General features: G+C 37.2%; 1 protein-coding gene across 2 annotated transcripts; it reads right to left on the bottom strand.

Moving 5' to 3' along the window:
* Window positions 1–26,369, bottom strand: IRAK4 (interleukin 1 receptor associated kinase 4). 2 transcript variants are annotated; one of them, XM_043563440.1, is made up of 12 exons: window positions 26,172–26,369; window positions 19,366–19,535; window positions 15,435–15,580; window positions 14,453–14,635; window positions 13,802–13,962; window positions 12,825–12,889; window positions 9,747–9,861; window positions 9,243–9,352; window positions 5,362–5,545; window positions 4,444–4,506; window positions 704–862; window positions 1–578 (listed from the first exon to the last, which is right to left on the bottom strand). In XM_043563440.1, exons 2-12 carry the CDS (start codon window positions 19,524–19,526, stop codon window positions 543–545), a joined length of 1,383 nt encoding a protein of 460 aa, XP_043419375.1. In that variant the 5' UTR covers window positions 19,527–19,535; window positions 26,172–26,369; the 3' UTR covers window positions 1–542. The 2 variants fall into 2 exon arrangements, with proteins under 2 accessions (XP_043419375.1, XP_043419376.1); XM_043563441.1 differs by lacking the exons at window positions 15,435–15,580; window positions 26,172–26,369 and having other exon boundaries at window positions 19,366–19,479.
* Between the last annotated feature and the right edge of the window lie 49 nt (window positions 26,370–26,418).

The raw sequence follows: 26,418 nt of genomic DNA, 5'->3' as shown, positions 1-26,418 counted from the left end.
TATAAACAAACGACTGTAATTGGATTGTATAAACATCTACGTAAACTTTAAATTTTACATCACTTTACATGTTACAAAGTGCTTGTACATAGTCTGCATCATTGGATTTCCAGGACTACCTGTCAGAGAAGCACAGTAGATAATTAGCCTAATGTTACCAGTGAAAAAACAAAGGCTGAAAGCTGTTAAGGGATTGTCCAAAGCTCTATGGCAAATTAGTAGTGGAGTTAGGGCTTCAGCTTCGGGTCTTTTCACCCTATAGTCCAGTCCCCTTTATTGCTAATTCTATGGTTTTCAAACCATGTTTGGTGAGGTTCTAAGGCGAGGTCTTAGGGATTACTCAAGAACTGAGGGTGACACTAAAAAGCCAGGGATTAGGGTCAATACAGTGGCTCTACTTTTGTTGTTCTATATATATGTTGGGGGTTCCATGCTCCATGCTGCCTTGTTAAAGGTAAAAAAGAATGTTTATAACAAAAATTTAGTTTAAAAACTGTTTTACAGAGCTGTATATAAAAAACCAAGAGTCTTCCAGTGAAGTTTCAAGAAACTGTCATTTCTTGCAGCAGCTGTTGAACCTTTCATAAAGACAGAAAAAAACAACAAAAAAAATGCATTAAAGAGTTGGTTTGAAATGTACACTTAGGAAAAAAAGATGAACCCTACCTTCTTCACTTTTTCAATAAATATAAAAAATCAGTACCTTCTTAATATCTGGTCTCTTATTTTTCTTTTCATGCAAGCATTGACTGGCAACAGAATACATGGTTTCAATGGAAATGGGATCAATGTCATTCATCTTCCTATCAATATAATCTTCAATTGTCTTTTCTTCATCTTCGATTTCTTCTTTAATATCTAGCTTTAAAACAAATGTTAAAACTTTAGTAGGAGTTTCAAAGAAAAGTGAGAGAAATCAGAATGTAAATGGATTTATTTCATCTACTTCATAACAACATGTACTCTTATTTTACTGTCTATTTTTATAACCTTACTAAGAATTAAAGACATACAGGAGAAACCCTATTTGTCTATTTATACATCTATTCATACCTAGGTACATACATACCTTTTAGATACTTTCGGCCATTTGCCTTCTAATTTTTGTATTTCTGTTGCTGAGCTAATTGCGCTCATGTTCCCATTGGCAGCATTTACTAGGCTGCTAGCCCAAGGTGATTTGCTTCTTGATGTGCTCCTGATAATGCAGTTCCAATTTCTGGACCCAAAATCCTCCTCCCTCGACAGGCACACTTGTCTATAGGTACTCAAATTATTGAATCAAAGATAAAGAGGTAGAAGGAAAAGGGGACAGGGCCATGATAAAAAAGTACTGTATAGGGAGAGAGACATAGAACTAGGATGATGTAGTGGGTCAAGTGATGGCCCTGAAAACAGTATGTCCAAGTCCTAATTCCCAGAATCTATGCTTATGACTTTATTTGAAGAAAAGGTCTTTGCAGATGTCATTAAGCATCTTGAGATGAGATCATCCTAGGTTATCCACGTGGGCCCTAAATCCAATGATGAGCATCTGTAGAAGAGACAGAGAAGAGAAGAAAACAGACGCAGAGAAGACAGTGTGACCACAGAGGCAGAAATGAATGATGTGGCCTCAAGTCAAGGAATGCCAGCAGCCACTAGAAGCTGGAAGGGGCAAGGCAAGAATCTCCTCTGGAGCCTCCAGAGGGAATATGGCCCTGACAGCCCCTTGATTTCAGATTTCTTGCTTCCAGAACTATGAAAGAATAAATTTCTGTTATTTTATGTCCCAATTTCTTACAGCAGCCCTAGGAAACTATTATCACGGAAAAGACTACTTATGTGAGGTCAGTTGTAAACCCTCCAGAAACTCTTCCAGAAGAATTTTAAGGGGCGCCTGGGTGGCTCAGTTAAGCTTCTGACTCTTGGTTTCGGCTTAGTTCATGATCTCATGGTTCATGGGTTTGAGCCCTGTATTGGGCTCTGTGCTGACAGTGTGGAGCCTGATTGGGATTCTCTCCCTCTCTCTCTCTGCCCCTCTCCATCTCTCTCTCTCAAAATAAATAAATAAATACACATTAAAAAAAAAAGAATTTTGAAAGCATTTGGGTGATGGCAGAATCTAGTGATGTAAAGGTTCTTTCAAGGCTCACTCACTCCCTTTTGGTTATATTTGTAATAAAATCTTACTACTTTATGGTCATCTTGCATGCACACCTTAAGAGTAAGTAAAAGGGTATAATCTTCCCTGAAGTTTTATGATTTTCATTATTATATGATCATGCATAAAGGTTAGGACTGAGATAGATTGTGTGTTTTTCTGTATTTCATCCTTACTCAAACCAAAGGTTTGAGTCTTTCATAATATATTAAAGGAGAAAAAGTCTGAGGGAAAAGGATTTAGGCTTTTAGACAGGTAGGCTTTGCTTAAAAAGTATAAATTACACAGTAAAAAAAAAAAAAAAGGAGAGTTCTTTTAGTTTTTTTTAACTGTCTTGTATTTTTATTTATTTATTTTTAATTTTTAAACATTTATTTATTTTTGAGAGACAGAGACAGAGCACTAGTGGGGGAGGGGCAAAGACGGAGGGAGACACAAAATCCGAAGCAGGCTCCAGGCTCTGAGCTGTCAGTACAGAGCCCGACGTGGGGCTTGAACCCATGAACAATGAGATTATGACCTGAGCTGAAGTCAGATGCTTAACCAACTGAGCCACACAGGCACCCCAACTGTACTGTTTTTTTAAAAAAATTTTTTTTAATGTTTATTTATTTTTGGGAGACAGAGAGACAAAGTACAAGCAGGGGAGGGGCAGAGAGAGAGGGAGACACAGAATCTGAAGCAGGCTCCAGGCTCTGAGCTGTCAGCACAGAGCCTGATGCAGGGCTCAAACCCACGAAGCTCAGATCATGACCTGGGCTGAAGTCGCACACTTAACCCATTGAGTCACCCAGGCACCCCTGTATTTTTAATTTATGCACTTTCTCTGTATAATCCCATCCACACCCAAAGCTTTATCTACACTTGGACACTAATGGTTCCAAAACATTGTATCTGCAGCTGAGGCTTCCTTCCTGATGTCCAACACACAGTAAGTAATGTACATACACTATAATAACATATATATAGCTATATATAGCTATATATTATATAGAAGATATAATTATTATGTAGATAATATAATAATATAAATATATATTATACAAATAACTTTTCACAATAATATTAAGTTCTGTAAATATACCTTAATGCGAAATGTTATATAATATATAATACTGGAATAGTACATATCCGGGAAACCATGGAAAGCTTTATAATGTACTTTTTATTAAGGGACACCAGTAACAATATTATAATATATAGATATCATACTTATGGCTTTTCTTAAAAGAGTATGACACCAAACTCTTGAGCAAACATAGCTTTTGACTTTCTAATCTCCATAGGGAAATAATCTGTTATTCATGTATTATCTGAATTTTTCACACTGGTTTGTCTCATTAGAACACATAAATTAGAAGAAAGTCAGCGTAGATATTTAATTTTAAGAAAAGCTTATACATGATAGTATTTCTGTAATCTTTAGTTTACAAAAGATTTTTGTAAATATTTAATTTTATAAAAAGACCCTCTAACTTCTTAAAATTTACTATATGGGGGAACAAAGGGGCAAGGCATAATTTTCTCATAACTTTAGCATTCAGTTAGTCTATTTATGTAATTTCCAACGAATGCCGAATATAATACACAGGTAATGTTTTCTATCATAATTTTATAATTAAAATACTTCATAGCGGTGCCTAGGTGGCTCAGTTGGTTGAGCGTCCAACTCTTGATTTTGGCTCAAGTCATGATCCCAGGGTCGTGGGATTGAGCCCCACATTGGGCTCTGTGTTGAGTGTTGTGCCTGTTTAAGATTCTCCCTCTCTCTCTCCATCCCTCTCTCTCTCTCCCACTGCCCCTCACTCCAATTCACACTTTCTTGCTCTCTCTCCCTCAAATAAAAAATAAACAAACAAATAAATAAAATAAAAATAAAATACTCCATAATAGAAATAGACAGCAAATTTTACCAGTAATTCTATTCTGATACAAATGTGAAAGGAAGCAATATTGTTTTTTCTCTCTGAGCTGAAAAGTCTGTTAGTAATCATCCTGAAAGTAACAACAACAACAAAAAAATACTGGAGAAGACCTAAAAGATTATATAGTTCTAGTCTGATATTACCCACAAAGAAACCAGAACATAGAATATATAAGTGACTTTACCAAGCTTCACAAATCCTTCATGGCAGAGCTGAGATTAGAAGTCTGTTATGCTTTTTCCATATGCCACTGGGTAATTGCCAATGGAAAAATTGCCAATAGAAAGTGACATGTCTAGATGCCAAACTTACCCATACAAATTTAGATTATAAATGCAAAAGAAAAGGACTGGAAAAAATGAGTCTTTCAATTACCAATAACTGAGGTTCACGGTATTCATCTACAGCTGGAAGTCCAGTTATTATTTCTAATAAAACCTATGAAGACAAAAAAAGATCCATTACTGTAACACTCAAGACAACATATAGAAACTAGACAGAATATGGATCTTGATTATGAAATCTGATTAATCATTTCCACACATTGCATTATGCCTTTCAGGCATTAAAGCAGAAAGGACATGAGCTGTGGTCATTTCTCACCATCATTCCCTCACAGAAACCTTGGGTTCCAGCAATCCCCACAAGCAGTACTTTTCGATTGTCAACTTACTAAACAATCAGCTCCACTCACTATGTATTCTAGACATTCTGTCCCCTGTCTTGCAGGGGATTCTTCACAAGAATAATTGTCTCTGGCTTTTAGAATATTATTTTCTAAAGTTTAGGCCTATCCTACAACTCTGTGCCTTAACAACACAGTGCTATGGAGTTAAATTTCCATATAGGAAACATACGCGCAAAAATAAGATGAAGTAGCACCTAACTTCTCCAACCATTTCCATTCACTCCATATTAAAAGTTATTAGGAACAGACCAGTAGATCAGAAAATGCCAAAGTGTACATCTGTTAAAAAATATTTCATTTAAAAACTGACAGTAAAATACATGCTGTATATGATTTGCTTTATGCACTAATTTAAGCTTCATACTAATTTGTGAGGATAGTGTGCTAAAAAAGTCATTTCTTACAGTAACTTCAGAAACCAATTTAAAAGTTTACAAATTTGGAGAAGCTTTTATGACTTTCTCATTTAACTAAAGGTTAAAGTAAACAATATACATACTTACATAGGAGAGCTAAGAAAGACAGGTGTGTTCAAAATATTCTACTTCAACTTCACAGTTATAGCCAGAATGATTATTGTTACGAATTATATACGTGAAACTTACCACACCAAAGCTGTATATGTCAGATTTGGCTGTTATTTCTCCTCGTAAAGCCTCAGGTGCCATATAAGCTGTTGTTCCCACAATTCTGCTAGTCATGACTGTTTGGGCAAACTTCTCAGAAGCCCGTGCAAGCCCAAAGTCTGATATTTTGGCTGTAAAGTCTTCATCTAGTAAGATATTTGCACTGAAATAAAGTAAAGTTTGAAGAAAATAATATTTTTCTTTTCAAGCAAGTCAAACAGTCAGGTGTATGAACATATGTACATATTTACAGAGTAGACTATTTTATAATACACATCATAAAAGCCTGAAATTTGTGTAAACAAATCTAGACTTCAGATTGAAGCTAAAGAGAAATAATTGTCTTCTTTTTCCTTTTTATTTCTTGAGGAAAAATTTTAGAAGAATATAAATGAAATAAAACTGTCCACAATTAGTGAGAGATAATTTCATTGTTTCACAAATAATTTATTTTGGGAAAATATCCCTCAGTCTCCTAAAGCTCCAGTCTTAAATTCCTTTCCTAACATTTCTTAACTCATTTAAGAACACATTTCCAAACAAAGTATCTTAATTATTCATCTCTTTATTCTTTTTTTTTAAGTTTTTAATTTTAATTCCAGTATAGTTAACATGAAGTATTATATTAGGTTCAGGTATTATTCTCTCCCTCTCTCTCTTTTTTTGTTCTATCTGATAACTTTCAAAGAGGAAAGAACATGGCTAAAAGGTCTTCATTCATTCATTACACACATTCACTCATACACACATACTCACATTCAATAAAACTTTATTAAGGACTTGCTATGTATAATAGTATTTGATCTCAGTGCTGCATAGAGGGGGAGTTTTCAAATCTTGTCCGTGACAAAGGTATACACCTAATTTTAAAAATCCAAAAAATATTCCACAATGGTGATGTTATGTACAAAATGCTGAGAGAACAACTAAATGCCTGGAAGAACTGGAGAAAATTCTAAAGACAGGGTAAACAGTGTGCTTAAAGGATTGTTAGAAGGTGATGGTTAAATGAGGGGAAAAGGTATTTTGGCAAATGGAGCAACACGTACATAGTGATGAAAACAAAAGCATGTGATCAATTTCAAGAAGCTGGTGCCCATGGAACATGGAGAGAATATGAACTTCATTCTGTGATAGCAGGACACCAGTGAAAGTTTCCTAGTAATGAATTAGTGCTATTACACCTGATTTTTAGGAACACTACCTGGCCAATGTAGTAGTGAATGGAAGAGAACTGGTACAGACTGGTTAAAGGCTGACCATGAAAGCTTGTAATAAAATAAGAGATAGAGTCTAGATAAAGAAAGAACACTGTGGGTGAAAAGGAGCTGAAAAGTTTGAGGCATGTTCAAAGGAACTTTGTAATTAGTCTGATACGAGGAATGAGAAAGACTAGCTGGGAGACAGGATGAATAGTGACTTCATTTAATCAGGAAGAGAATATAGGAGGAAGATTGGTTTGGAAGAGAAAATGAATTTGATTTCTGACATGTTAACTTGGAGGCTGCTGTGGGACATCCAGGTGAGGTATCTTTGGCCTGGAGATACTGAAAATATAGGATTGGAGGCTGATGATACGGATGATGATAGAGTCACCCACAGATAGTAGGTGAAGTCAATATAATGTCAGTCAGCAAGAATATGTTGTGAGAACAGAAGAGACAGGAGGTGAGAACGTGAGGAAATGCACCAATATGGAAGGGATGAGAGAGAGTGCCTGTCCTGTCATCCAAGCTTGATCCCTCTATCTGGACTCCATCCTAAATTCTCAGGAACCTTACTCTATAAATTATCTTCTTCTTTCTTCTACTTTATCATCTCCCTCTTCCCATAGGCATAAAAGCATGCTTTAGTCTTCACCATCTAAAAAAGAAGGTTTCCTGAGTGACATATTATTTTCAGCTATCATTCTTCACTATCTAAATGTCTTAAAAGACTTGTCTACGCTCACATCTCAGTTCTCCAGCTTTCTCTCTCCTCAACTACAAGCTGAATTCTGCCCAATTGCTACATGTGGAAACAGAGCTCTGTAAAGATACTAATGACCTTCAGGGCACTAATCAAATGGTTATTTTCAATCCTCATCCTGACTTCCAGAAAGCAACTGATATTTTTGACTAGTACTTCTTAGGAAATGCTCTCTTTCCTTATTTTCACGGATACCACACTTTCCTGGTTCTCATCTTACCTTTCTATGCCTATTTTCTTAGATTCCTCAGGGATCATGCTCTTCTAGTTGGCCATTAAGTCTTAAAATTCCTTAGGACTAAATCTTGGGACCTTTTCTTAATCTCTATCTCTCCTTAAGTGAATACAATCATATGACAGGTCTTCAATTATCGCCTACATGCAAGTAATGCACAAATTTAATGTCTTCAGCTCAGACTTCTTTCAGGTCCAAATCTGTATATCACATTGTCTGTTTAACATCTCTACTTCTATATCTTAAGAGAATCTTAAACATAACATGTACAAAAGAGAATTCATATTCTCAACCCTCAACCTGGTCCTCTTCTACACATCATCCCAGAATGCAATTCAGGAAGCTATAAATCCAGGAGTCATTCCTGACATGTCCCTCTTCCCGACCCCTCTGCAGCCAAGATATGAGCAGGTCCTGCTATCTTAAATCTCTCAAATCTGCTCACTTCTTTTGATATGAACAGCTATCACCAAGACTTCTGTGAAAGCCTAACTCTCCCTTCTTACAAACTGTTCTCTACACTGAGAGTCAAAGTGACCTTCTCAAAACTTAAACATGAGGCCACATCCCTACTTATAATTCTTCAACGGCATCTGGTTATTTGATGATAAAAGTAAAGTCCTTACCTTAGTCTATTAAATCCTACAGGGTTTAGCTCCTTGCTGATTTCTATAAATTTATCTTGTATGAATCATTCCTTCCATTTCTGCACTTCAGTTATAACTGTGTTCATTTCACTTCCTGTAATTAATTCATCATGACCGCATGCTCCCTCTCAACATTGGTTTCACAAATGCAGAATGCTGTTTTCCCTACCTTCTTTAGCCACCCTCAACTTGAGCCCACTTATTTCCCACTCATTCTTTGGATCTCTGCTAAAATATCACATCCTCAGAGAACACTTCTTTATACTAATATTTATATTAAATACTGTATACTGCACACTAAAGTTTTTTATGATCGTGTGATCATTCGTCTGATGTCAAATGCAACAAGTGCTACTTTTGCTAAATATATTATCTTCAGTGCCTACCATATGGTAGGTGCTCAATTAATATTTGTTACTTATGTAAGAAGAAAGAGACCTGAAATGCACACATGGAGGATGAAAGTGATTCAGAAAATAATGGTGACCTCAAAAATAATTTTGACAAGGTAAAAGTGGTCAAGAAAAACAAAATGCCTTGCTATTAAAAAAAAAAAGAAAGGCCATGTAGGATGAGCAATAAAAATAGATCACTGGGTTTGTAATAAAGGAAATTATAGAACATCTTAATGAGAAGACCTTTCATGGGGTGCCATAAGTTAAGACATGCATATGAATATGAATTGAAAGAGTGAGAGCAAGTTATTCTTTAAAAATTTTTTTAAATGTTTGTTTATATTTGACAGAGAGAGAGGGACAGAGCATGATCAGGGGAGGGGCAGAGAGAGAGAGAGAGAGAGAGAGAGAGAGAGAGAGAGACACAGAATGGGAAGCAGGCTCCAGGCTCCGAGCTGTCAGCACAGAGCCTGACCTGAGGCTTGAACTCAGAGACCGCGAGATCATGACCTGAGCTGAAGTCGGACACTCAACCAACTGAGCCACCCAGGCGCCCCTAGAGCAAGTTATTTTTTAAAGATGGTTCTCCAAAAGCTTTTTAAGAGTAGCATTTACCTTTTAATGTCTCTATGAATATGATGGTTTTCATGTAAAAAACTGATGCCAGTAGCTGCACCCTGAGCAATCTTGCATCTCATATGCCAAGAAAGTGGTGGAGTATCATCCTTATAAAGTAAGAAACCAACCCATTAAAAAAAAGAACAACTTTCTCAGCAACTGCTGAAAATGATATCATATCACCCAGATTTAGAATTGCAATTTTTAAAAACTGTTCAAAAATAATCTCTCAATAAGATCAAACCGGAGTTACCAATTCTTATTTAACAATAAAAATATATAAGAGCATCTTCAAAGACTAGTCTTGACTGATAATTTTATGTTTAAGATTATTACCTAATAGAATGGCAATCCCAGTTGTTTACCTATCAGCTGTATAATTTTCAAAGAACAAGAAAAATATTAAGATTAATGTGGTTCAAATAACCTTGTCAGAAAGTGAATATTCATATTCCAACACATAAACAGAAAGCCAAGCAATATGATGAACAAATATCTTACCAAGCAGGACAGCCTGTCCAGCAATGACCCATTGGGCATGTAAACATACACTAAGCAGAGGTCATCTCCATCACTTGAGAAACCAAGTAGTTCTACTAAGTTTTCATGTTGACACCTACGACAAATAATTTTGCACTCAAAATTATTATGATACATACATACATTCAGCTGTAGGTTGAAGGTTATTCAATTTGGAACTTTAACAGAAAAAAAGGAGTAAGAAAATATTGATATGCTATGTATCATTATATTATAATATGTATGTTTATAGTATGTATATTTATTACAACCGCTTATAATTTTCTGCAAACAGTTCTTTCAGACAATACTGATCAACATTAGAAGCAACCCCTTTTTCCATTTTATAGTAAAAGCTCAATACTTTAGAACTTTGGAACTTGTGACAGTTTGGTTAAGGACTTGGGTTGATATTTACCTTTGCGTAGCACAATTTTCAATGATAGTACAGGCAAGATTTCAAAAAGTCTGCTGAAACTGGTATGACAATCTTTTCAAGAACTTTTTAACATATCCAAAGCACTGATTTATAGACGTGTGATCTTTAACCACATCTAATTTACACATTTCTGATCTTTAATGATATGTTATTTATAACCTAATTTGAGTTTCTTTATATACTTGAATAAAACTAAAGAGAGCTGAAACATAACAAAACCTTAGGTTTCCAAGGCAAAGTAGAAAGAAAAGTGGGCAAAGTCCTAAGTTTAAAGCCTAGCTTTGCCACCCTCTGTATATTTGACCTATAGGCCAAATTAACAGTTAACAGGTTAACAACCTCACTGAACTTCAGCAACTTTACCGGATGTGGATAGTAATACCGATTATGTAACACGGATGCTCTGAGAATTGAACGAGCAAATACATGAGAGCCTAGAAATATACTTAGAACATGATAACATTCCATCCACGTGCTTACTCATTTTGATTCAATATCATCTAAAATTCTGACATTTCATTATTTCAAATCAGACTTTAATTTGAAATCAGTCTGTCCTCATAAATATTTTAAGAAGTACAAATTAAAACAGTAAGTGCTCTATTTTCCACCAAACTGGCACATTTTTAAAATGAGTTGGCAACATTTGATGACTTTATACTATATACAAGGCACTGCAGTAAATGATTTACCTGCTTTGTTTTATTGAATTCTCACAATAACTTAATGAAGTAAACACTATTATCCCATTTTATAGATGAAAAAACTAATGAATAGACAGTTAAGAAACTTGGCCAGGGTTATTTTGCTAGTAAGATCCAAAAATTGGTACTTGTTAAAAAACAGTGATAATATTCAACGGTGGTGAGGTAAAGGTGAAATTTGACATTGTAATACATTGCTGGCAGGAGTATAAATCACTATTTATAAAGCCATTTGGACATGTACTTGTAAAGTTTTTAAGAAGCTCATGAATTCTGAATGAGTAATTCTTCTAGGACTCTACCTGATGAAATATGCAGAGCTGCATTTAAAGATTTATGTACAACAAGATTTAATGGAGCTTTAATTTGTAATGTTGAAAATTAGAAATTAACCTAGCAGGGTAATGGTTAAATAAAATATAATCATCATATATGCCAAATAATTAACATATAATACCTTGAAATTAATGTATGATAACAAAATGTTTTAAAATTATTATTTAAAAAAAATTTTTTTTTTCAATGTTTATTTATTTTTGGGACAGAGAGAGACAGAGCATGAACGGGGGAGGGGCAGAGAGAGAGGGAGACACAGAATCGGAAACAGGCTCCAGGCTCTGAGCCATCAGCCCAGAGCCCGACGCCGGGCTCGAACTCACGGACCGCGAGATCGTGACCTGGCTGAAGTCGGATGCTTAACCGACTGCGCCACCCAGGTGCCCCTAAAATTATTTTTAATGACATGGGAAAATTGTATACACACATCATGAGGCAAGTACATCAAAATATTAGTCATGGTTATCTCTGAGTGATATATTTAAGGGATGATTTTTATTATTGTAAATATATATTCCCGTATTTCGTAGATTATCTACTTTGGACAAATTACTTTTAGGATTGGAGAGTCGGTGTTAGAGTAGGGGGAACAAAATCCTGAAAGAGGTTTTTGTTTTCTTTTTTTAAATCAGTATGCATTATTTTTACTGTCACTGAATTAATTCCAGTCTGTTCCTTCTTTCTTGGGGTTAAGCAACTAGAATCGGTAATTTATAGCAATGGGTGTAACTGAGTGTAAACTGGTAAATCTCATTAGGATTGTATAGTGACTGAGGGTGACTACACTTATGGTGGTGAGCACTGAGTAATGTAGAGAACTGCCGAATCGGTATGTTGTACACCTGAAACTAATAGAACGCTGTATGTCAATTACATTTCAATATTAAAAAAATACATTTAAAAAAAAAGTAAAGAGAAAAAAGGTCAAGCTCTGGAATCAGATCCGAATATGACAGGCAGATCTGATTTTTACTGGCTATGTGGCCTCGGGCAAGTTACTTAATGTTTCTAAATCTCAATGAAAAAAAAAAAAAAGGTAGGGAGGTTACAATAACCTTTATGAGGATTAAATGAGGCCACACACATAAAATACACTGCACTACAATTATTAGAATAATTTCCTGATTTGTTTCCCTTATTCTTCCTGAAGACACCCAACAATTTTTAAGCATACTGGGTCAAAGTTTTCTAAGCATTCTGGCATATAACTTTTTCCTGGTTTAGGGTTGTTAAGATATCTAAGGGCGTATTATTCTATAATTTTTTTTTTTTTTTGTATCTCTATAATTTATCTGTCATGAATTTTGGGAGCAGCAGAGGATAATGGAAGATATTTGAAACCCTTTGTAATTTTGCTATGATTTAAAATAACAACTGCTGTTTTATCTACAGGCATATAAGCATATGCAGTCACAGAATTATAGAGTCAAAATTCTTTCAATTCCTCTAATCTGAACCCTTTATTTTAATTTTACATATCTGAAAATATCACTAGTTCATGGCATACTCTGGGTAAGAAACCAGGCCCCCTGCTTCTTGTCCTGCTCTTTTCCATTATACCACACTGTCAAATTAACTTACTTTGCCATAACTTTTATTTCTTGATCAAACTGCTGTTTCAGTTCTTCAGTACTAATGTCAACCATCTGAAAAAATAATATGTAATATAATACAACATGATAACCTTAAGTCTCCTAAAGCTAGGAGGAGGCACAAGCGATTGCCTGGCTGATCTTGCTTTCTTTAAAATAGTAAGGCATTATTCTCTCCCTTCTGTAGAATAACTGAGAACTGGAATATTATGTTCAAGGTCCTATGGCTAGTTAGCAGAAGGAAAAAAACCTTAAAAACCATATAACCATATAAGTCTCAGTTACTGTAGGAACAAAATGAAATAATGTGAGACTTCATTATATAAACATTCTGAAGAAAAAATTTGCTGTCAGAAAACATAAGCAAATTTGAAGGCAAAAAGAACAACAAAACCTGCAAAAGTATTTGTACTGTATATGACAATGGGTGACTATTTTTATCATATAAATATGTATTATATGGATATTTCTAAAACATAGTTAACAGATTTATAATATAACAAATCAACTACATGCTGAACACTCTAGTAGCAATGGGAATGAGGGATCTAGACAAGAAATTTTTCAATCTTTTTTCTTATTGTGTAATTTTTAAACTTCATTTTTAAATGAGAACAGTAACATAAGAAAGTTATTTTTACAAAATTCTCTTAGTGTCTTCCCATTTTAATCTTGATTATGCATAAAAGCACTATGTAGAACAGGGCTTCTCAACTTTATTTTGTGATTCTTCCAAAATTATATATACAATTATATGTGTGTGCCCATAACTACATTTTTGTAGGGACAGGATCCATAGCTTTCAACGAAATTTTAAGTGTTCACAACCACCAGCTTAGAAGATGTTTAAAGAAAATATGCTCTGAAATAATGTATTTCCTAAGGACTAATTTAAAGCTTAAGATAGAGCACCCTAGGAAGCAACTTTTTCCTTTAATTCTTTTTACTCCTAAACATGTAACTTACTGCTGCAAGCTTCTTCACTGCTACAGTTTTGTTATTCACGCAGCCTTTATACACAACTCCAAACCCGCCCTCTCCCATCTTGTTGCCACCGACAGAAATGGGCCTTTCATCAAAGTTATTTGTGACATTCTTCAATTCATAAAATGAAAAGCTGTGAAAACCTATAATGTCAATGAAATAAGAAAAAAAAGTGCTTCAATAAAAAGGATATTGGTTTTAATAACTTCAGTGTTTTCTCAACTTGATTATTTCATGTATACACAAATATTTAAACTTTGGATTAGACAGGATAGGAGAGAGTAAAGCTATATTTTAAACTAAAAATTTAAGTTTTATCTTGAGAATTCTGTTTGGTGGTCCTCCACCCAAAACTCTAGTCACTTATTTTCTTTACAAAATGACCTTTTCAAGTTATGTAAATATTTATACATTTTTTCATATTTCTATGGTTGTTTGTATATTCTGTTGACTGTACTCACTGATAACACACTAATACAATGAAGATGGTGCTTAATAGGTCAGGAGGGAAAAAAAGAAAACCCACCAAAGAGCTATTGCCAGTGTGCACAAACAAAAGGAGAGATTTATTTCAAAGCAATGATGGGCCTAATGACAAACCCGCCAGGGGAAAGCACTGCACATGTTACTTACGTGTATCACTGCCTGCTAAACTTGTATTTTCTGGACTTGAGGAGTCAGGGGGCATATAGTTTTGTTCAAGATCCTGCACAGGTAACACAAATGTCCTGTCTTTGCCACAGAGAGGCAATTCTTTCTGCGGAATTGTCACAGCTTCTTTAGCAGGTAGTGTATTAACAGTTTGGGGAACAGCATCTGCCAAATGAAGTTACAAGTCGTTCTTCAATACGGAAAAGTGTTTGTCCAAAAGTTAAACTAGGAACTTGGTTCATCTGACATCACTTCAGTTTCCACATGTCAACCCCATTTTCTCACAGCACACATGATATGAATTTGTGAGTTTGGGGTTAAGGTGATTAGAGAAGGTAAGGCGATGTTTTCAAAAAGTCTATGAGCCACCTACATCAGAGCACTGAAGTGCTTGTTTAAAAACATAGCCCTTAACCCAAGTCAAGCATTCTGATACAACCAGGAAGCTACCTGTTTAACAAGAACCCCAAGGGATTCTATTGCACACTGAAAAGTGACAACTGCTAGCATAAATGGCATCAAAGGGAAATAAGGCTATTAGGAAGGCATCTAGACAGTAACCCACCAGAATACAATGTAAGGATAACATGATCACAGAGTCCCATGAGGGTGGAGGTTAAGGGTAAAGAAAATCAAGAGCTAAAAACAAACAAACAAAACCAACCAACAAAAAACACCCCAAAACTAATTTTCATCCTTCCACACTTCCTACTGGCACAAAACTACCTGACTTGAAGGTGGGCTCAGGCCCAGTCACGAGGCCTCCTTCTCCTCAGCAGCAAGTCCACAGTGCCCTATGTCTGGGGTGCTTTTTGAGTTGGGGAGGGTGGAAAGAATGAAAAGGAGTCTCAAATGTAAAGTTCATCTACTAGGAGAAAAAAGTCCAAGTAAGAAGACATGTTCCCATTTCTGCCACTTGCCTTTGCACCCTAATCGTTGATGCCCTACTCATGCTCAAGTTTACCTGGTAGCAAAAGACTTGCTGGGGCAAAAAACTCATTTTGGACCAAAAGATCCACAAGATCACCAACTGTGCAATTTGTGGTACCCCAGTCAAACAGTAATTCACAAGTGGGGCTTTTTCCAGTTTGAAGTAATGCTTCAAATCTCCTTAAAAGCAAGCAACAAAGAAACAAAATTAGTATGTAAATAGGCTTAACATGAAAATAGGAATTATTTCCTCATGCCCTTGTCTGGCCCATACTATCTCCTATAGTATTAAAGGAAAGGGGCAGCAGAACCAGCCAGAATTACAGAGAACTGGGAAGATAGGCAGAAAGGAAAAAGATGCTGAAGGTGATTATACTATAGGTTAGCATATATTGAGTACTTACTGAGTATCTGCTCAGTGGGCCATGGGATGCACCCACATAAACTCATTTAATTCTCAAAGATACTACAAATGTAGTACTAATTATGAATGAGAAAGCAAAGCATAAAGAGGTAAAATAACCAGCCGATAGCCACACAGCCAAAAAACTGTATCTAAATTGAGATCCAAATTTAGATCTCACTTGACATAAGGGTCTGCTTTCAACCTACTAAGCTATATTTCTTCCTTACCTGACTTAATAACTCTGCTTATGAGTTTAAAAATTTTTTTTTTTTTTGGGGGGAGGGGGGCGCCTGGGTGGCTCCGTTGGTTAAGCGTCCGACTTCGGCTCAGGTCATGATTTCGCGGTCAGTGAGTTCGAGCCCCGCGTTGGGCTCTGGGCTGACAGCTCAGAGCCTGGAGCATGTTTCAGATTCTGTGTCTCCCTCTCTCCTCTGACCCTCCCCCGTTCATGCTCTGTCTCTCCCTATCTCAAAAATAAATAAACGTTAAAAAAAAAATTTTTTTTTAATGTTTATTTATTTTTGAGAGACAGAGTGCGAATTGGGGAGGGGCAGAGAGAGGGAGGCGCAGAATCCGAAGGAGGCTCCAGGCTCCTAGCTGTCAGCACAGAGCCTGACATGGGGCTTGAACTCACAAACCGTGAGATCATGACCCGAGCTGAAGTCAGACGTTTAACCAGCTGAGCCACCCAGGCGCCCCTTAAATTTTTTTTTAATGTTTACTTTTGAGAGACAGAGAAAAAGAGAAAGGCAGACAGAGAGGACAGAGGATTCGAAGCAGGCTCTGTGCTGACAGCAGTAAGCCCGATGCGGGGCTCTAACTCACTAACCATGAGATCACAGCCTGAGCCAAAGTTGGACGCTCAACCAGTTAAGCTCCTCAGGCACCCCCAGCCATATGATTTTCAATAAACCCTCCTGTTTAATGAAATACAATACTATACATAAACTTGGAGAATTATTCCTTTGATCTTAATTACATTTTAGTTAAATTAAGGAAAAACAGGTAATTTTTTTGTTCTTATTTCTTTAAAAATTAGTTCGGAAACTAACACTTAAAAATGTAACAATTTTTTCTGGTTTTCCTCCAAATTTTTTACATTGAAAAATTTCAAACCTACATAAAAGTTGAAAGAATAATACCATGAACAACCATTTGCCCTTCACCTAGAAGCACTAATTGACCAGTTGATAACACTTTTTCACACTTGTGTTCTTGCCCTCTCCCTTTACCTGTATGTGTGTGCATGTGAGCACATGTGTATGCACACAGGCTTTACAGTGGAAGCCAGACACCTTGTACAATGTCTCACAGTCTAGATTTGTCTGACTACTTCCTCATGATTAAATTCAGGTTAAAAATGTTGGGTAACAAGGAATACAGGAGTACTGATGCATAGGGGCACTTGTACCCCAATGTTTATAGCAGCACTCTCAACAATAGCTAAATTATGGAAAGAGCCTATATGTCCATCAACTGATGAATGGATAAAGAAATTGTGGTTTATATACACAATGGAGTACTAGGTGGCAATGAGAAATAATGAAATATGGCCCTTTGTAGCAACATGGATGGAACTGGAGAGTGTGATGCTAAGTGAAATAAGCCATACAGAGAAAGACAGATACCATATGGTTTCACTCTTATGTGGATCCTGAGAAACTAACAGAAACCCATGGGGGAGGGGAAGGAAAAAAAAAAAAGAGGTTAGAGTGGGAGAGAGCCAAAGCATAAGAAACTCTTAAAAACTGAGAACAAACTGAGAGTTGATGGGGGGTGGGAGGGAGGGGAGGGTGGGTGATGGGTATTGAGGAGGGCACCTTTTGGGATGAGCACTGGGTATTGTATGGAAACCAATTTGACAATAAACTTCATATATTGAAAAAAAATAAAAAAGGAAAAAAATTAAAAAATAAAAATGTTGGGTAAGAACACTACATAGGTGACAATGTGTTCTTGCCACTGTATCACATCCAGAGGGCACATAATGCAGTCTGTACCATTATTAGTGACCCAAAGTTTGATTACTTGGTTAAGGAGGTGTGCTTCAGATTTTTTCTTTGTAAAAGCACCATTACCCTTCATAATTCATAAGTAACCTGTGGATAATACTTTCAAATCTTATGCATATCTTGTTCATTGACAACTTTTCATCTTGTCGTTTTAGCATCACTGATGAGTCTTGCATGAAGCAATTATTCATTGGTGGTTGTAAATTGGTAACTTTTCAATCATTTTTTCAATAATTATTTATTACCATTAATCTGTAGAGAAGAGCTTTTTCTCCGCCCCCCCCCCCACTGCCTCAACCATTCTCCAGAAGGTTTTTTGTTTTTTGTTTTTTTAATTTTTTAACGTTTATTTATTTTTGAGACAGAGAGAGACAGAGCATGAACGGGGGAGGGTCAGAGAGAGGGAGACACAGAATCTGAAACAGGCTCCAGGCTCTGAGCTGTCAGCACAGAGCCCGACGCGGGGCTCGAACTCACGGACCGCGAGATCATGACCTGAGCCAAAGTCGGCCGCTTAACTGACTGAGCCACCCAGGCGCCCCCAGAAGGTTTAAAAAATTTTTTTTTTCAACGTTTATTTATTTTTGGGACAGAGAGAGACAGAGTATGAACAGGGGAGGGGCAGAGAGAGAGGGAGACACAGAATCGGAAACAGGCTCCAGGCTCTGAGCCATCAGCCCAGAGCCAGACGCGGGGCTCGAACTCACGGACTGTGAGATCGTGACCTGGCTGAAGTCGGACGCTTAACCGACTGCGCCACCCAGGCGCCCCCAGAAGGTTTTAATAGTATATCAGTAAACTATCTTTGAAAGTTGCCTTTCAAGGTTTAATCTTAAACTTCTTTCAAGTAACTTAAAGTGTTTATCCTTCATATGAGGAAACACTTCCTAGAAGGACTAAGAAGTTAAAGTTTTGGGATCTTTACTAGGTTAATGCTGAAAATCATAAATTAATGTCTTTTCCTCTTACTTCGAAAGACAGATTTTGATATAGGTTTGAGCTGAAGTAACAGCTTCAAAAATAAAATATGTACTTGTATTTTACACTAAATCAAGCAGAGATAAGTAGACAAAGAATGAAATTATCTGAAGATAGTGTTGAAAAATCCTGCCTAAGAACTAAGAATTGTTTATAGATGTGTACATTTATAAGCAACTTTAAAATGTCAATTTGAAGAACTCCCAAAGTACACTGGTAAGGTGGAGTAGAGATTTATACACTTAGAATTTTACTAGAGATGCTTATAATATCCTATGTTCAATCTGGAAATGACAAGTGTGAGGCAGAGGGAACTGTTCTCAGCTTGCTAAACAGAAAACTATAGTAAAAGTAGGAATCTTGATTCTAACCCAAAAACTTATTTGCAAGATCACAATACTAGCCAAGCTAACATAATGGAGAAGGAATAAAAAAATCATACACACACACAGAGGAAAAAGAGAGAGAGTTTTACTTTCTGAATTGCAACATTAGACAGTATTTACATCTATTCATCATTCTAGATTGTGATGTAAGAATTTAAAAAGGAAGAGAATTTTATAGGTTACCTTATGTGAAACTGATTGTATCTATCATCACCAGATGGTTTTTTAATAGCTACCGCTAACTTCTTCCATCCTTCTTGAGGATCAATAAAATCTGACAGCTTCCTGATTAGTCCAACATTGAGGGAGCGCACATATGTTGAAGATGTTATGGGTTTATTCATCTTCTCTTCCTAAAATATGGAAAATTATCATTAAAATTTTACAGTAGTTTTAGTGATGACATCTGTAAGCTTATAAATCACATTTTTCTACAGCATATGAAATGTTGGCAACTGATTACACCATAATAAAGGAACACTCCAAAGTCAACTAACTGATATCCTAAGAAGAAATTAAAATTGTGGTTTATTTGTTTAATTGTCCTCTGTTCTTACTTACTTTCTCTACCTATAATTATCAATAAAAAATGGAAGAATTTTTTTCTGACACTGACATTTCCCAAGTATAATTTATCCAAAGGAGTAAAAAATTTACTTTTTCAGAAAAATTCCTGTGAATATATTCAGGCATCAAATCTATTAAATAACAGAGATTTATTTATTTATTTATTTATTTATTTATTTTTAATTTTTTTTTTTAAATGTTTATTTATTTTTGAGAGAGACAGAGACAGAGCATGAGAGGCAGAGAGGCAGAGAGAGAAGACACAGAGTCCGAAGCTGGCTCCAGGCTCTGAGCTGTCAGCACAGAGCTTGACGTGGGGCTTGAGCTCACAAACCGTGAGATCATGACCTGAGCCGAAGTCAGACGCTTCACCGAGTGAGCCACCTAGGCGCCCCCAGAGATTTATTTAATTTAAAATATTTTTCTCAATCAGTATTTATTTACTATGAAACATTTACCACCACTCTTTGGTAGAAGTAAAAAAAAAAAATGTCCTGAAATAATTTGAGTAGCATTAAAAGGTACGGTAAATAGTCAACTTTTTCTATAATATCTCTTTTTCAAATCCTCCACATTATTTGAATTCAGCAGACCTATCTGATCATAATTCATTCCCTACTAAGCCAAACCCTGTGGTTCACCACTTTACACTCTAGAGCAAACCTTTATTTCCTTATTCCCCTTTTTCTTTTGCCACTGGACCCTGGAGAGCATCAGCCAGGGATAGATTTCACAATTTTACTGGTACAACAGCATTGCTGAATATACCTAAGAGAACCTGGTAACTGAGCAGACTGGTATGAATACAAATTAATGGGGACCCCTTTTCCATGGGGCCTTCAACACTGCTGTTAATCCTATTACTTGTCTTCTCTCAGCTTATTGTCCTTAGTGACTATTTCACACCTTACCCTCTTTCCATGTGGTTTTATTTGATCTCTATGCCTCTCATTTTTAGCAAGTAGCAACCTTTCCTTCTAATTCATCAAGACAGAGATATTTAGATATTCTGTCAATTATTTTCCTGCTTCCCCCCATATATATATATATTTAAAAAAATTTTTTTAAATTTTTGTTTATGTTTATTTTATTTATTGTTTTTTTAATTTTTTTTTTCAACGTTTATTTATTTTTGGGACAGAGAGAGACAGAGCATGAACGGGGGAGGGGCAGAGAGAGAGGGAGACACAGAATCGGAAACAGGCTCCAGGCTCTGAGCCATCAGCCCAGAGCCTGACGCGGGGCTCGAACTCACGGACCGCGAGATCGTGACCTGGATGAAGTCAGACGCTTAACTGACTGCGCCACCCAGGCGCCCCTTTTTAAAAATTTTTAATGTTTACTTATTTTTGAGAGAGAGAGAGAGACAGAGCATGAGCGGGGGAGGAGCAGAGAGAGAGGGAGACACAGAATCTGAAGCAGGTTCCAGGCTCCATGCTGTCAGCACAGAGCCCGACGTGGGGCTCGAACCCACGTACTGCGAGATCATGACATAAGTCGAAGTTGGAGGCCCAACGGAATGAGTCGCCCAGGCGCCCCATCCTCTTATATTTTTAACTTTAAGATGTACTATAATTAAATTTTGGAGCAAAAAATATATTCACGTGGTACAAAATTCAGAAGCTATAAAAGAGTAAGAAGCAAATGTCTCCCTGATCCTAGGCCTCTATATTTATATTCTCTTCTCTTTGGCCTTCTTTGACCATGGCATCTAAGTAGGTCTATCTGCCTTCAACCTAATTGTCTTTGATCACTGCACAATGTAACTGTAATCATGTATTTATTTGTTTAGTACCTGCCTCCCCCATCAGATTATAAGCTCCATGAGTTCAGGGACTATGCTCTTTCATTCACTAATATAAAACTAGTGACTAGCACGTGGTATATATTGCAGATAAATGTTAGAAATGAATGAATTTGTTGTCTAGTACCATGCTAAGTAATTCATATATTTCACTTAACCCTTACAGTGATGAAGACAATTTTAACATCTTTACTTCACAAAGGTAGTAAATGAAGACTTGTACACGAATCCGTATCTTACTCCAAAATTCATTCCATATGTCCTTGCTTCTATAACTCAATGCATTGTTTGAGTCATTCTCTTTTCTCTAAAGACAAGACATATCCTTTCATATATTCATATGTTCAAATAACATGTCAGGCTTTGGGGGCGCCCGGGTGGCTCAGTTGGTTAAGGGTCCAACTTTGGCTCAGGTCATGATCTCGCGGGTTCGTGAGTTTGAGCCCCATGTCAGGGTCTGTGCTGACAGCCTGGAACCTGGAGTCTGCTTCAGATTCTGTGTCTCACTCTCTTTCTGCCCCTCCCCCGCTGATGCTCTGTCTCTCTGTCTCTCTCTCAAAAATAAATAAACCTTAAAAAAAATTAAAAACAAACATGCCAGGCTTTGTACTAAGTGATAGGAGCTACAGAGAGGAGAAAAATCTTTGTTTTCAAGCTTCTCAGTCCAGCAGGGGATACAAAGAGTGAATGACAAATGTTACAAGAGGGGTGTGCAGGGTGTGGATGCCCAGTGAAGGAGCATCAAGCCAAAGCAGTCTAAAGGAAATATATCAAGACAGATTTAGGTGGGGTGGGAGATTAGAAGGATGAGTGAAAAGGAATGAGGATAAACCTAAAAGGAAATTCCAAGCAGTAGGAATAGCAGGGAGAACATGGATGAGGCTCAGGCAAGGAGTTTGCTATGGCTGGAGCATGGGATGCATGTCATTAAGTAGTCAGAGAAGAAGTAGGAGAGGTAGGCAGGGCCAAATCATCATGCACCTCAGATATTAAGACAAGGAGTTTAAGCTTTCTACTAAAAGTTATCAGGAAGCCATTTCAGGATTTTAAAGAAAGGTGTCATGAGATCTTATTTGGTTAAGTGGATTCTCCTGGATAAAAAAATTTGAAGGGATGTATATTGAGATAAAGAGACCAGTTTGAAGACTTTGCAATAATCTAGGTCAGCAGAAATGAAAGCCTGAAAAAAGTTGAGGAACGGAGGGAAAAAAAGACTCAAAGATTTAGGAGGCCAAACTGAAATAATTTAACGACACATCAGATATTAGAGGGAGAGGAGAGTGAGGGAAATCCAGAAGCTGATTCCTGGTTTTTTGGCTTGGGCAGTTAGATGATAGAGGAAATGAAGTGTTCATGGTCATGTTAAATGTGAAATATCTACCTCTGGCACCATCTAGGGGATTTGGCACTACGTAGCTAGATATATGGTCTGGAGCTTAGGAGAGAGGTTTAAGTAAAGAATGCTCAGTGTATGAGCATTCTCAAATGTTCACAAGTAAATTGTTGGTTGAAGCAACAAGTAAATATGAGGTTGCCTATTAGGAACATATAGAATACGAAGAAATGAAGAGAAAGAAGAACCTTTAAAAAGTATTGATTAGCCATGGAGGTAAGAAAAAAAACTAAGACAATAGCATATCAGAGATTTCTAGAATAGGGGATAGGTTGGTATAAAAGACCCAAAGAGGTCTGATAAATACTGATGGGTGTGTTAGATTTGGAAACTGGATGACTTAAGAACAGTTTTTATAGAGCAGTGAGTGAATGATAAAAGTGCATTTTCCAAGAAATCTGGGTTTGAAGGGAAGGAGACACAGAGACAGAGACAGAAGGCATCAGTTCTCAAATTTGGTCTTGGTACCCTTTACACTCTTAAAAATTTCTGTGGACTCCAAAGAGTTTTTGTTTATGTTGGTTAGATCTATCAATATTTACCTTCTTAGAAACTGACACTGAGAACTTTAAAGATTACTTATTCATTAACTGATTAAAAATAATGAACATATTACATGTTAGCATACATATTTTGATAAAAATACATTTTCCAAAATAAATAAAAGTGTGATATTATTTTACAGTTTTGTAAATGTCTTTAATGTTCAACTTAATAGAAGACAGCTGGATTCTCCTATCTGCTTTTGCATGTAATCTGCTGCAATATATTGATATGGTTGACATATATGAAGAAAATCCAACTTCACACAGACACATAGCTGGAAACAGTTTTAATAGCCTTTTCACAAAGTAGATTTTTCTCTTTGACACTATAGTGAACCTTGATAAAAGATAATTTCCTAAACCATATCAATGAACTTTGTTTCATTAAAGTTCATTGCATTCTGAATCAATCTTTTACTCATAAGCGATTTTGACCCTACAAACCTCTTGAAAGAGACTTGGGGACACCAACAACATCCTGAAAACTGCTGGTTTAAGATTTGCTTTTAGAGTTAAGCCTGGTTGAAGATACAAAAAGGGATAGTGAACAGAGTATAGGTGAAGATGTAGCCTTGAATAGAAGGAAGATTCTTCCAAATCTTGAAAAGAGGAAGCAGAGGTTTGGATACAGACATATTTGAAGGGAGAGGGAGAATTCTCACACAACGTTATTTTTTGGTGAAGCAGAAGGTGAATTCATTTAGGGCTCAGTAAAATAACTGCCCAATCACCTTGAGGACAACCAGGTGAATGCCTAGGATTTCTTCAAGCTCAATGCAAAAGGCACTATTGGCTTCCCCTGATAATCATCTCCTTTGCTCCAAACTGTCACCAGTCACTCTTCCAGCATAACAATTATCATATTTTATTGTTTAATGTGTCTGCCTTCTCTTCTGGATGGTGTGCTTTCCTAAGCAGGGACCCAACCAAATTGAGCTTTAGCAGCTACTCAAAATAGTTGTGTTGGATGAAAGACTGATTTTAAAAATTTAATTTAGTTTTTTCAAGTTTATTTATTTATTTTGAGGCAGAGAAGAGAGGGAGAGAGAGAGAATCCCAAGCAGGCTGAAATATTGAATATTTCAGAATGCTAAAATAAATAAAGTAGACTGAAGTCTGTGCTGGATACTGATCTAAGTTCCTAGAGATAAAACTATGAAAAAAAATTGAACTTATGGAGCTTATATTTTTAACAGAGGAAGATAGGCAATAAGCAAATAAACTCTATACTATGCTACATAGTGCGGACAAAAATAGAGAAGGGGTTTCATTTTTAAAGAGGGTAGTCAGAGTAGGCCTCAGTAAAAAAGAGCCATGTGATTAAAGGTCTGACAAAATGGGAAAGTCAGACATTGGGATATCTGTGGGAGAAGCTTGGAGACAAAAGGAATACTAAATGTAAAGGTCTGGAGTGGGCCCACTGAGAACAGCAAGGAGATGCTAAGTCTGGAGAGGAAGGAGCAGGAAAGTAGCAGATTAGATGAGAGAGGTAGGCTAGAGCCTGTAGCCTTTGTATTGATTTTGTTTATCCTCTAAGTGAGAAGACAGTGGAGGCTTTGAGAATGGAGACATACACTCTATATTCATGTCTTAAAAGGACACTGGGGCTGCTGCTGAGAATAAAGGATATTGGAGTAAGAGTGGAGAGGCAGGGAGTGACCAATTAGTAGTTCACCAACAATCCAGGTGGGAGGTGCTGGTGGCTTGGGTGGTAGCAGAAAAGGTGCAAAGTCTTAGGATGCTGTATATTTTCTGAAGTAGACCAAATAGAATCCTATGTGCTGATATGAAGGGCAAGGAGATTGCACCAAGATTTTTGGCCTGAACGTTTCCCGACATTTACTAGGATGGAGAAGACTGTAAGGTGCAAGTTTGGCCTGCAGGATCAGGAGCTTGGATTGGACAGGCAGAAAGCAAACTTCAAATGAGTGCTCAGCTTGAGAGAATAAAAGAGATAATGAACTTTCTGACCGATCTCTTCAAGGATTACCCTTAAAAAGGGGAAAGGCTGGCTTTAATATTCTCCACTCTTAGGGCTCCTTGGGCAGTAAGTTTTTCAAGCACAAATACAGCTATCTGTTTCCATTTTAAATGGCATTTTCTCGCTTTCTCAGGGTCTGCTTTTTATCCCTTTGTTATCTCTCTTGCTCCAGGCTGTCAGGTATACTTTTCCCATCTGATTATGTACTTACCTGATCCTGACAGCCCTCTTCACTTTCTAATTTCCTGGAAACTTGGAAGCAAGAGTGACAAATTAATTAGAATCTTGTGGAGGCCCAGAATGCTTTCCATTCCACGAGCATCTCTGCCCGGAGCTGGCCTTACTTCCTGGTTCTCGGGAAAAGAGATTCATTTCGTAAATTGGTTCCCGCAACACAACGCCTGGGTGTTGAGAAACAGGACGCGAGGTCTGACACAGCCACACAATGAACTTGGTGACGCCTCTCCACGCCCCGGGCTCCTCCCCAGGTCCTATTCACTTTTTGATCCTCGGGAACCCACCCAAGTTTTTAGCCTGGAGCAAGCTGTGCGCACACAAACGACTTCCTCTCTAACTTTTCTCACTTTGCTATTTTCCTTCCGAAACCGTCCCTCAACAACCTTGCGGCAGAGGGATGGAGGCCGGAGCACAGATCTTGGACGACCTGTGAAGAAGGCGCGCACGGCGGGAATCCCTTACCTGCCCAGTAGCGGGGCGCCAGGGCGGCTGGGGCACCTGGGCGGTCGGGGCACCGCCCAGCTGAGCCTGCTGCGAGGCAACCCGGACTTGGAACGGCAGCGGAGCAGGGAGGGTCCCACCTGTTAGTTCCAGCCCGAGACCCCGCCCACGTCCAAACCCCGCCCCTCCTCTTTGCAAGTCCTGGCGTCTCCGCAGAGAAATTCCGGGTCTTGAGTAAGGCTCTGCTTTAAGTGGCAGCCTGTCCCTT

The sequence above is a fragment of the Prionailurus bengalensis genome, chromosome B4, assembly GCF_016509475.1.
Source record: "Prionailurus bengalensis isolate Pbe53 chromosome B4, Fcat_Pben_1.1_paternal_pri, whole genome shotgun sequence".
Classification (NCBI taxonomy): domain Eukaryota; kingdom Metazoa; phylum Chordata; class Mammalia; order Carnivora; family Felidae; genus Prionailurus; species Prionailurus bengalensis.
This window is presented reverse-complemented; position numbering and strand designations above follow the sequence as displayed.

Bases quoted from the DNA above. Each gene is read 5' to 3' on its own strand.
- IRAK4 (XM_043563440.1), bottom strand. From the start codon at position 19,526: ATGAATAAACCCATAACATCTTCAACATATGTGCGCTCCCTCAATGTT. The intron at 12,890-13,801 runs GTAAGTTACATG...TTATTTTTTCAG, and splicing joins CAGTGAAGAAGCTTGCAGCA to ATGGTTGACATTAGTACTGA. The intron at 579-703 runs GTACTGATTTTT...TCTTTATGAAAG, and splicing joins AGAGACCAGATATTAAGAAG to GTTCAACAGCTGCTGCAAGA.